The sequence below is a fragment of the Xiphophorus couchianus genome, chromosome 5, assembly GCF_001444195.1.
Source record: "Xiphophorus couchianus chromosome 5, X_couchianus-1.0, whole genome shotgun sequence".
NCBI classification, from domain to species: domain Eukaryota; kingdom Metazoa; phylum Chordata; class Actinopteri; order Cyprinodontiformes; family Poeciliidae; genus Xiphophorus; species Xiphophorus couchianus.
Genome location: NC_040232.1, coordinates 38,145,859 through 38,158,065, shown reverse-complemented (window position 1 = coordinate 38,158,065; position 12,207 = coordinate 38,145,859). Strand labels below are relative to the sequence as shown.

Below are 12,207 nucleotides of genomic sequence, written 5' to 3'. Positions count from 1 at the left end.
TTAAAGGGAAATAAAAATAAGAGGTTTTTTTTTCAATCAAACTATTTAAATTCAAGTCAATTCAAAGCAATTCAGTAGTGTGCAGTTGAAATTAGCTGAGACCAGTTCAAACTGTCATTTCAGTTCAGTTCAACTCAGTCTCATTGAACTCAATTGGTTCAATTTATTTTCATTCATTTCAAATCCAAACTTAATATATGTTCTAACCCAATTCATTTAAGTTCAACACAGTTCAGTTAATTCCAATAAGTTTCAGATACATTCAGTTTGACTCAATTCAGTTCAGTTCAATTAAATTCAGCCCAATTCAGCTCACTCAATCTAACTGATTTGATTTTTTAATCCATTTGAATGCATTTATTTCAGCTCAGTTAAACTCAATCTGGTTTAAATAAGTTCAGTTCATTTAGTTGATTCTAAGTACAGTTCATTTCAATTTCAGTTTTCCTCTTCCATTTAATTCATTTCAGTAACATGTAAAATCATGTTATTTCAGTATTTTTATATAAAGTAAAAAGATCAATTTTAAAATAATGTACATGCATTCTAAATGAATTTGACTCAATCCACTCAAGTTTAGGTGTGTTACAACGTATTAAAAGAAATATAATTCAATTTAGAGAATGATTAATGATAAAATGCAATGTTTTTGAAGTTGGTCAACAAACGAGTCAGTCTGATAGATTTGAATCTCTACAACTCTTCAATCTCTTTCTTGTTAAAGGCATCATGCAGAGCGCAGCAGGACACCGTGGAGGAGAAGTGAGTTAAACACGATGAGACCACCAAACAGACTCAGGAGGCATTGCCATCTGCCCCGACCTTTAAACGTGAATAATCTCACTTAAAATGTCACAGCGTAAAGTGTTGCTAAGGGGCTTTTAAACAACTTTCTGTTGCCAGAGCTTCTGACAAAGTACGCAACAGAGAGAAAACATCTCATCTGAGCAAACAGGAACCGTGTCGCTGTTTTTAAGGGTTTGCTCTAAAGGACATGGCGCTTTGGCGGACGAGCTCCAAAATGCCAGCAAAGACGCACCTCGTCCTAGGCTCAGTGGAGCACAACAGCCAGATGATGAAAGGCTGTATTCATACGGACTGACAACAAATACATTATTTTCCAGCAATAGTCCTCGGAAGCCCCACTTTGAGGGACAAAGGACGAAAGATTTTGAATGTCACCGTCCCGCACGGCCCAAACTACCACGTAAAAAACACGGAAAATCTCATGGACAAGGCATGACCATTGGAACAAAAACCGAAGGCGGCTTGCACACTTAAAAGCTGTTATTGTGGCACTTGTGCCGTCAGCCCGGGTGCAAGGCAAGCTATTCCACATTTAATTATTTGTCTATTCAGAAAAGGCAGCTTCAGAGAAGATGAGGGTGATCTGACTGATTCAAGGAGAAGCACAGCAAATGATGAGGAGCTCAAAAATTTACACTGGAAACACAAAAAATAGGGATGCACAATATTGGATTTTTGGTCGATATCCAATATGCTAAAACTACAACTCATTTGATCGATAGCCGATACCAATACCGATATTTTTTTCAATACTTACTTACTGAAACCATATGGCTTTCTCTACTGTGAAATTAAAATACTCGATTATCGTTGTCAATTTAGCCTGCTACCAAAAGCAAATGCTTAAAGGAGGCTGAAAATGATGCAACACTTTCATCTTGCATTATGTTTACATACAAAAACAACACCTTTTATATCGGTGAGTTATTTTGATGGAATGGCTAATATAAATTTTACAGCTCGATACCGATACCATGGTGATAATATAGTGCATCCCTAAGAAAAAGTTTAGGTTACCCGGCCGCAGCGTTACAAGAACTCTGCACCAGAAATGACTAAGAGAGAGACCGATGCTGGAGCAAACTCCCAAATGAAGTATTCTTAAACAATGTCCTGTCATCCTTTCAGAATAAAAGAACAGATTTAAACCAAAAAACGTATTTTTTTCTTTTACCTGTTCACCAATTCAAAGCAGTGATAGCATCATAACATCATTATCAGCCAACAGGTCATTCGATCTACTAATAACCCGTCTCTCAACTCCCGCAATTCCTCACATGAGGAAAACAGAACCATGACAACTGCCTCATCAGCCTCCAACTGTTTCATTAGTGTTTCAATTACCTGAGTGCTGACAGTTCGTGTCCCATCTGTGGCTTCCACTGTCAGGTTGTAATTTGATTTCTGCTCTGCGTCCAGGGGCCGTGCAACAATCAAGGTTCCACTGGCCTTGCCCACGTCAAAGCGGCTGTCGTAATTACCACCTGCAATTTTTTTTTTTATGCAAACAATGAAAAAAAAAAGAAAACGAAAAGATTAGAGGCAATTCCTGATGTAGCTGCATCTCTATTTTCACAAGGTTAGAGAAACTAAGAGAGCAGAACATAAATATCAATGTTTAACACACACGCAAACTAATGCTGATGTTACTAATTAGCAATATTGATTTACTTTTGTTCATTTATTTAAGCTAAGTATCAATAGCGTGGTCAAACTAATATGTTTGTAGCAACACCATACAAATTACACGTTAGCAGATAGAACCTAAAACTGAAAACATTGACCGCATGCCAACCACAACCAACAGGTAGCACCAGAGACAGACAACGTCACATGATCTCTTAATACAGCACAGCCTATTAGGAGATCCCAGCAGATACCTTCTGCTGTACAGTTGTGGTCACAAGCCATCTGAAGGATGTAAAACATCTCAGAATCCTCACTGCCGTCTTGCAACAATCCAACCAAACAGAACATTCCAGAGAAAGAGGGAAAGCAATGAAAGAGCACAAAGAGGAGGAGAAGAGAAAAAGGAGACGTATCAGTCAGACATTGATTAGAAGGAAAACGGGCAGAGGCAGAGGCAGAGGGAGAGGAGCCAGCATTTCTTTTTGAAGGAAGGCATTTTGAAATCTTTTCATGTGTACAGTGGATGTTGAGAGTTAAAAAGGGACACTTAGGAGGAGAAGAATTATGTTTGGACACTCAAAAACACCGCTATGTGGTAAAGTGTGCTTAAGCAGAAAAAAGAAGAGGAAAGTAAATTAATTAAGATCGTTAAGGGAATGGCAAACTCAATTGAGTCACTATCAAGGACAAAAACAGTGACTGAGAGAAATTGTGCGGCTTCAGAGTGGTTATGTGGCAATATGTGTTCTTATTGTTGACAAAAGTGGCATAAAAATATCAATTTTGAAGGGAAAATGTTTTTTCACCTTTTAATTTGTTTGCTTTTGTGGACTAATAGCTCAGACCTGCTAAATGAAGGTGGTGTTGATCAAGACGATAACTGATACATATTCCCTAGTTGTGTCATAAATTTGAAGTTTAACCGGATTTCTTACTTTGTTCATCTATTATTGTGAAGCGAGGTTTAAGGTTGTTCTCCATCAGGAGGCCCTGTCTGACATTCTTAAAGGCTGCTGATCAAGAACTCAGTTTGTCCTCTGAAGTCAGAACTTTCTAGTTGCTTCTCTGGGATTGGGAGGTGGAGGTAAAAGGGGGCATTGAAAAATTCTGGTTTGGCTCTTAGGTCCTCTACCAGTTGAATGTCCCTGCTAAATCTCCCAATGAGTTATCCAGGACACAACCTGAATCACCTTAAACTGCTACTTTCAATGCGGATGTTTGGTTTCCAAAACTGAAAAATCCCAACTCAAGTCATAATTCTGAATTGGAGGCCCCCTATCCAAACTCGGACATGGCTGCTACATGCATAATGGTCAAAGTTGAACTTTTTACTCTATTTATGTTTGAGATGCTTATCTTAGTATTTAGCTACTATGACCCTGCAGCAGTTAGCAATTCAACAATAAGCAACAAGGTCATGTCAGGGAGTCAGTTTCATTTTACTCAGTGTACCTCACAAAAATCTACAAAATGCTTTTATGGAACTGTCCTCATCAAAGTAATTAAAATATATTATTGGGTAAAATAACATTGAAAAAATATTAAGGAGCAATGTTAGCTTTTGCTAATTTAGTTGTCAGTTCCATTCTACTCAATCTACCTTACCTAAATCTATGCGATCTTATCACAAAGTACCAAGCCTGTTACGGTCTGCACTGTTTTGAAGCTAAAAGCTAAACATTAAACACTCAAGCAGCAGAAGAAACCCATTCACTATATTAGTCCTACAGTGTTGTCTAACTACAAGCCAGCATTTATTCAGCATGCATAAACTAAGCAATAATGCATCAACAGAAGGCGCTACCTGTGATCTCGAACCACACCGGAACATCAGAGGACTCGGTGGCAACAACGCCCACCATGTGTGCCACTGGGTCGCTTTCCATGACTGAAAAGGTGAAGGGAAACTCCTCGAACCGCAGGGGAGCTGCATCAGCTGGAACCTCGGGTTTGGGTATCCACTCGATGTGCAGGCGACAAGTAGACGATTTCTGAGGCCGCCCGTTGTCAACCGCTTTAATCTGAGAAAAGGGGTAAGAAAAAAAAAGTCTGTGTTAGGATTTAACTTGGAAATGAGACTCTGAACACACCTTACCTTACCTTCAAGTTAAATTGAACAAATTTATCATCCAGCAAAATTTGTTATGGTGACGGGTCTACCATCAGATATTTCAGAACTCGAACACAATATCTGACATTTTGTGTATTAAATCTTCTGTGTAGTTTTCTCTTGAAAGTGAACTGAAGTTTATTAAGTAGCATTTTCTTGCAGCAGAATATGTTTTTAAGAAAGGGCACCGATAACTTTACAAAAAGACAATCATTACCAGCAACATGTGATGGAGGAACTTAGAATAAAAGATAAAACAGAGTTAATTTTCACACACATAACACATTTACTTCCAAGTGATCTTTTGAAACAAAGATCTTTGTATTGCGGTTTAATGGTGAAGAGACATTTGACAGTTGAAGTGTAATGTCGCATCAACACATGAGAAAAGAAGCTCATTGTGAGACAAACAAGGAATAAAATCTGCTTTCTGGTTCCTCCACACTTGTAGTCTGCATGTGGACTAATTAACACTGCATTTCCACCAGAATAAGGTGGGGTAAAGAAAAACAATAACGAAAGAAAAGCTTTGCAGCTGGAGAGAAAAACAGGATAATAAAACAGTAAAATAATAAACAAGCATCTGCTGTCATTTTTTACAGCTTAATGAGCGACTCTGTGTGGAATCGGGATCATAAACCTTTCTGGGTAAATGCTCACCGTGAGGATGTCGTATTCTCCGGCAGAGGAGAACTTCTTGGACGACACCAGGCCAGTCTTGGGCTCAATAAAAAACTTGCCATGTTCGTCTCCTTCCTCAATGCTGTAGGAAATTTCGGCGTTGGGCCCGACGTCCCGATCCGACGCGATCACCCGATACACGGGGTCTCTCTTTGTGGCTCGCTCTCTCTCGGGTCTCTCGCGCTCTGGCAGTCGGATCTTGTAGATCTTCTCCAGGAAGAGCGGCCTGTTGTCGTTGTCGTCCAGGACCTGGACAATGACGCGGACGGTGGTGGTTTTGGGAGGAACGCCGTGGTCGGTGATGGTTATCTGAGGAGACACGACAAAGATTTTTAAAACTAGGTAGTAGAAATATTATCTTATTCAGCCAACTTTATATCACACCCCGTCTCTGGCATTCTCAGCGTCTCTTTTCTGTCTTTTGTAGTCATAACCTGGGAGTGGACTTTGAAAATAATCAGAATTTTTTTATGGTCACAGTATATAGTCAATCAGAAACCTCTGAATGTTTTGTAAAACTTTATGAGAATCTGACAAGGAAACTAAAGATTAGGGTGATGACTAAGAGGCATTCCAACCTCAGTGACCTGGAGCTCATCACAAAGGATAAATCTTTATAATAGCAAGAAGAGGGGATGAAAACCAAGGTTTCCATTGATTATTGAATAAACATCTGAATAATTTCCCCTTGTTAGTTTTTAATAAAAGTAAAAAATAAATAAAAAAAAGCTAAAACTGATCATTCTTTTTGCTATCATTTAAGGTATAAACTTTTTGGATTACTGAAAATGATTTTACGCCTAAATCTATCAGAGGTATAAAACTTGTTCATATACATAATTGCAGCACCAGCTGCAGTCACTCTGCTGAGCCGATGCTGAACTGAAAGTAAACAAAGTGACATATTGCTGCTCATACTCTGAAGTGCTCCAGATAAAAGGCAATGTGAAAATAATTTTAAAAATCCTTTATAGAGCCTTGATTGAATTCGTATGTTGATAGTTGCTCTGTAAGGCTTTTTTTTTTTTTTTGAAACAATGATTCACCACGTCATCGTGACTTTTGTCAGATGAGCTTGTCACAATCCCTGAAGCTTACTGAAAAGAAAAGCAGCCAGAGGCTGACCTAAACAAACAAAACTAAATCCCACAGAAAAATGGGATCAGGGATTACTGGGTGCTGGAAGAAGTGCCACCATTTCCAGCTCTGAGCTGAGAAAAAAAAAAAAAAAAAAAACAATTTAAGTGAAGGAACAAATGTCATAGTCATTTAAAACCATCTGCTAAGTACTTTACCAAAACAGTCAGCAGTCTGCAGCCACACACACACCATTTGCTGCCATACTTTCAATTACTAAAGTAATGTGTTTCTGCTTTTCTCGCAGTGTCTGCAGCTGTCCATGCTGCTCACATGAGCAGAGTCAATTAAACCGGCTGACAAGAAACTTGAACGAGAATGTCTCTCCGAGGGATGATGCAGGGTGTTTGTGCTTTTCCTGCCCAGTGTCACGGAAAATGTCGCAATAAACAGACTATAAACAAATTTGTTTTCCAGCTCTCTGGATGCCTGATATCCTGCATGGCGTTAAAAAAAGAAAAAGAAAAAAGGTACCATTAGGAATGCTGTCGCTGCTTCGCTGTTGCAGTGATTTGCTAGTTATTTTTAACCATACGCGCATTAAACAAGCTAATATACATCAAATAAGCCAGAGTGCCTGTTTGGAAATTCTTTATGGTGATTTCGGGTTGCTAACCAACAAACAGGGTTTTACATGCGATGATGTCATCGGAGCACATTGCAAGCTTTGAGCTTTATGAGCCCGCAGCACCACACCTTCTCTGATGTCCATGCAGCACACATCTCAGACCCCACCGTGGTTTCTGAGGCTTTTCGGATTATGATGGACATTTTAATGTGGAAGAAGACTTTTCTGGAAACAACTATTTGTTAAGAAAAAAAACATCTAAAAGAAATTCTTTTGGAAAAACTATTGTGTGTAAAACGCCTAAATAGAGAAGTTTTCAAATGATTTAAGCAACCCTGCCTCTGTTTGAAAAATTTGAATATAAATGTAAAGTTAATTTATTTCAACTCACAAAGGCAAAATTATTATATGTTTAATTCCACACGGATATTTTAAAGCCTTTATTTTTATTCATAATGAGAATTTTTCAACTTATGGCTAATGAAAATATTGAAAACATTTAAAGATAGAATATTCAGGCTAGTTAGAATGACAGCGCTGCTCAATGTGCTAATGGAGGAGAAACGTTTAAGCGACAACCTGCCCGGGGTCTTTCTGCATGGAGTTTGCATGTTCTCCTTGTGCATGGTGGGTTCTCTCCGGGTACTCCGGCTTCCTCCCACAGTCCAAAAATATGAATGTCAGGTTAATTGGTCTCTCTAAATTCTCCCTAGATGTGAGTGTGTGTGTGCCTGACGGTGTGTCCTGTCTGTCTCTGTGCTGCCCTGCGACAGACTGGCGACCTGTCCAGGGTTACCCCTCCTCTCGTCCGGAACCTTAGCTGGAGATAGACACCAGCACCTCCCGACCCCACTAGGGACAAGAGTGTTAGAAAATGGATGCATGTATGTGTGTGTGTGTGTGTGTGTGTGTGTGTGTATATATATATATATATATATATATATATATATATACAGTACAGACCAAAAGTTTGGACACACCTTTTAAGTCAATGAGTTTCCTTTATTTTCATGACTATTGACATTGTAGATTCACACTGAAGGCATCAAAACTATGAATAACACATGTGGAAATATGCACTAAACAAAAAAGTGTAAAACAACTGAAAATACCCCTTATATTCTAGTTTCTTCAAAGTAGCAACCTTTAGCTGTGATTACTGCTTTGCACACACTCTGCATTTTCTTGATGAGCTTCAAGAGGTCGCCACCTGAAATGGTTTTCACTTCATAGGTCAACCTGCCCTGTCAGGTTAATAAGTGGGATTTCTTGCCTTATAAATAGTCATGAAAATAAAGAAAACCCATTGAATTAGAAGGTGTGTCCAAACTTTTGGTCTGTATATATATATATATACACACACACATATATATATATATATATATATATATATATATATATATATATATGTGTGTGTGTGTGTGTGTGTGTGTGTGCATGTTGGCAAAGGCTCCAGGCAACAGATGTGAACGGCCCATTTACCTCTGCTTTAACATCACAATAGTTCCCTGCAGTCCCAGGCCTGAGTAATCGGCGTGTCCTGGCATGTCCCACTTTTGCTGTTTAGCAAGCCCCCTCGACCCCCTCTCGTTCGCTCCCCCCAACCCCCCTCCTGTGGATGAAGGTCTCTGATCCTACCGCTTGAGCCCAGACCCGGAACAACAAGAGCAGCTTTGCCTCTTTCTGAAATTCCCCCACTGCTTTTAGCTCTCTCTCCCTCACACACACAGACAAACGACAGCTACCAACCCCCATATTCCTCATCATAAAAGCTGAAGGCCTGCTGTGTTCCCTCCACCTCGTCTTGGCATTTAGTGGAAACAATGCCGACACTGCCCCCACCCTAATTGCTGCGCATGTTCCACATGGCTCCACATGTTCAGTTTCTTCTCCTGCAACAAGTCGCTGTAGAAGTAGAACTCCTCAGCAACACTTTGCACTGACTTTCTTCTGCCAGAGACCAGGAAAAAAAAAAAAAAAAACTACGCTGGTTTCTTAAATAGCAACATAAAGAGCTTCTTGTTGAATTTTAAATAATGCAAGATGAACGGGAACAAATTGCCTTAGTTGCTATGGTTTCAATTAAATATCAAAGCTGACACCACTCCTTTTCTTGAAACTATCCCACTCACAGTGAGTAACAAAGCCACTTAAATGGAATGTGGTATAAAACTTTTAAAAATGCTTTTGTGCACAAAAACTAAATCTCTCATTAAAATTCTGTGATCCAGTAATTTATAATAATTTGTAAAGTACATTTAAGAATAACCTCAGTTCCATCAAAATGCCTCACAAGAAAAGTATAATTATAAGTAGCCAATAAAAGAAAACCAATAAGTAAGTAAAGCACAGTTCAAATACTAATTAAAAGCAAACCAGAACCAGCGAACACGAGAAAAAAACCTCCTGCGGGGAATAGCTCATAGTCCCAGACAGATCTAAAGGCCCTGTCTGCTTTGGTTTTTAGCATGAACACCCAAACATGCAACAGTATCCAAAGTTTATATTGGATCCTAAAATAACACAGATGTTATTAGGTCCACTTTGACTAGGAACACAGGATTTTTTTTTTCCAGAACTTGTTTTCCTGGGCCGTCTGCGCTGCGCAGAAGCTCCTCCTTGTGCAGGACTCTCTCAGAAACAAAATGTGAAAGTGTATCATAATCACATCAAATCAGGACAGGATGCAATCTGCATACATATTTCATAAATAAAAGTTGGGGAGTGTACCAAAGAGGCATAAGAACACAGATGCAGCAGCAGCAGCAGCAGCGTCTTGTTTCCTATTAATCTGCTGAGGACCCACAGTAGTTGTGGTTCTTTTATTTCTGCCACAGAAAATAAACGGCTTTAAAACCTAACATTAAATCTCTAGTTATCACTCTAAATAAGGGATTTATTTGTTCTTTCACCACATACAGCTGAAAACAGACAGTGATATCTTTTACAGCTGAACATATCAGAACGTATGAGCTTTAGGCCATTTTGAACTTTGAAATGCTTAACTTCCTCCTTACACAAACCTCCATTTAAAAGTTCAGAGTAAATTCTTAAGTAGGGCATGTTTCTGGGGTAAAATCCTAAGACTAGGAGAAGGTTCATTTGTGGAAACACACCTAATGTAGGGAAACTTGGATTATTTTGCCACAGTAAGATGACATGAGGCTGGAATTTGCAGGCTTTTCTAGCAACAAAGTGAAGACAGTTCCAGGACAATATTACAGTTACCAATAACTCAGCAAACATGGATGAGACCAAGTTATGAAACACATCCTCAAAGTCCTGTTGTGGCGAGTAGAAAGCAACTTTGACAGAAATAATTCTGTCTAAAGAACAAAAAGCAGATTATTGCAGTTTTGAATGGCAAAATAACACAGTGATAGTCAGCAACACTGTAAAACTAAATTTTTTTATGGGAAATTAATCTCCATTCAATGCGTCTTTAATACAGTTTTGTATAAACTGGGCAGACATAGCTTGAGCAGGGAAACACATTTTCTGTTTTCTGAATACTAATCAGAACATTGGTGGCGATGTTCCTGTTGTGTCAACTGCAAGAATAACAGTTTACTCTCAAATCACAGCTCTGGGGCATCCCTCATCTATAGCTGCATTTCCATTAACCAAAATTGAAATTATGAAAACAAACCAGCTTAATGTAAACACACCAATAAAATTTTTTTTTTAAAAAGTCAAATGACCAACAACCGGATGTTACTACTGACAGAAACGACAAAGAAGACAACAGGAAGTAGTTGGACGATGATGGTTTGTTTGTTTTTATTTTTTTAGGACAACATGCAGCTGGCTCCACCAGAGCTCTGACAGCATCACAGTTCATAAAATGTTGCGTGTCATTCCAACGTGTTGAATCCATAGGTCTTCTGTAAAATGGTTTTCTCTACCCTTCACTGTATACTTCCCTATATTTATTCTCAGTCCTGTAGTTCAGCTGGTGTAGTGAAAAAGGAGCAGAGCAAAATATGAGCTACAACTCTAACAGACGCAGCAGACACTAAATGTAACAAAGAAATCACGGCTTTGCATTGCTTTCAACAATAATTTAAAGGTGATCAATCTGGTCTCTGTCATCCATAAAAATACAATTAAAAGAGCGATTACAAAGACTGGCTCTGTGGTGTGAAAGAGGAAGGGAGGCATTGAGGGAGGGTAGAAATGTGCTCAATTAAATGCCACAAGTTTAGACATTGGCCTGGTAGGTTTACAGTAGTTTCCTGTGTCAGCCTGCTCCTTCCTCCATGAGACGGAACATTGGGAAAGAACAAAGGAACAGTCACCAGCCTCTCCCACACACCTCTGTCTCTATCTCTCTCTCGCTCTCTGCCCCGTCTGGAAATCGGAAGGAGAAATGACTCCTGAAAGACCGTTCTTGCATATCTATGAAGACTTCTCGGTTGGGAACATGTGGCATTCGGTCAAAGTTGGCCTGGAAAGGCCAAACCTCACAGACGGAAAATCCCCAGCTCCCCAGTTCAATTTTGTGTTTTTTTTCCCTTTCCCTTGTTCTAAGTAGCTGAATATGTTAACCTTTCCATTTCCCCTTATTATGATAATTGTACATTAATTAATTTCAAACTAAGTTATTCTCATCGTGATAAGATCGAGAGGGAAATATCAGTCAAAATAAAATGTTTACCTCAAGTATGTGCTCGTCTTGTTGCTCCCTGTCAAGTTTCCTCGACGTGGTGGAAACCAAACCTGTTGGAGACAATTAACAACAAAGGAAATACATTACAAGATATGAATATAAAACAAATTAGTGATGCAAATAATAAAAATAAATAACTAACTTTCTATTATTAAGTGAGGTGAGTATGCCTGTTTTGATAACAAATTGAGCTGTACAATAAATTGTCCCAGAACTTATAATAGTTATATAACAACATTATTGTTTTGAGATCATTTTCAAGTAATACAATAGTAATAACGGCATAAAAATGCAAGAACACATTCTCAAAGATCAATAAACTTTAAATTCAAATGAACATTTAAACACTGCAACTAGATGACATTTGGAATATCCAAAATAAATCAAGAAAACAACAGAAACAACAAATAAATGATGAAGCCTCCGTAAACAAAATTATCTTTTAAAAAAGGGATAATTGAGACCAAAACACCAGACTGAAGACTGCCATCATTCAGTTTTTGGTAAAAAGAGAGAGACAAATGATAAATCAAGCAAATGAAAATTATTGAGTTTCTTTTACTTTACCGTGCAATTAACTGATTTATTGTTTATTGTGACAGAGCA

At 38.6% G+C, this 12,207-nt stretch overlaps 1 protein-coding gene across 9 annotated transcripts in view; it reads right to left on the bottom strand.

Annotated features, from left to right (window-relative positions):
• fat1a (FAT atypical cadherin 1a) overlaps positions 1-12,207 on the bottom strand; it is a 95,782-nt gene that overhangs the window by 44,758 nt on the left and 38,817 nt on the right. For 7 of the 9 annotated variants that reach the window (XR_003595571.1, XR_003595572.1, XM_028018083.1 and 4 more), the window contains exons 4-8: positions 11,590-11,651; positions 5,207-5,536; positions 4,241-4,457; positions 2,688-2,756; positions 2,152-2,291 (exon numbers count right to left, since the gene is read on the bottom strand). Coding sequence is in view for 7 of the 9 variants with exons in the window: in XM_028018083.1 (XP_027873884.1) it covers positions 2,152-2,291; positions 2,688-2,756; positions 4,241-4,457; positions 5,207-5,536; positions 11,590-11,651 (818 nt within the window). In the remaining 2 variants the exon portion in view is untranslated. The remainder of the gene's footprint in view (positions 1-2,151; positions 2,292-2,687; positions 2,757-4,240; positions 4,458-5,206; positions 5,537-11,589; positions 11,652-12,207) is intronic. The other 2 variants (XM_028018085.1, XM_028018086.1) reach the window with 1 other exon arrangement.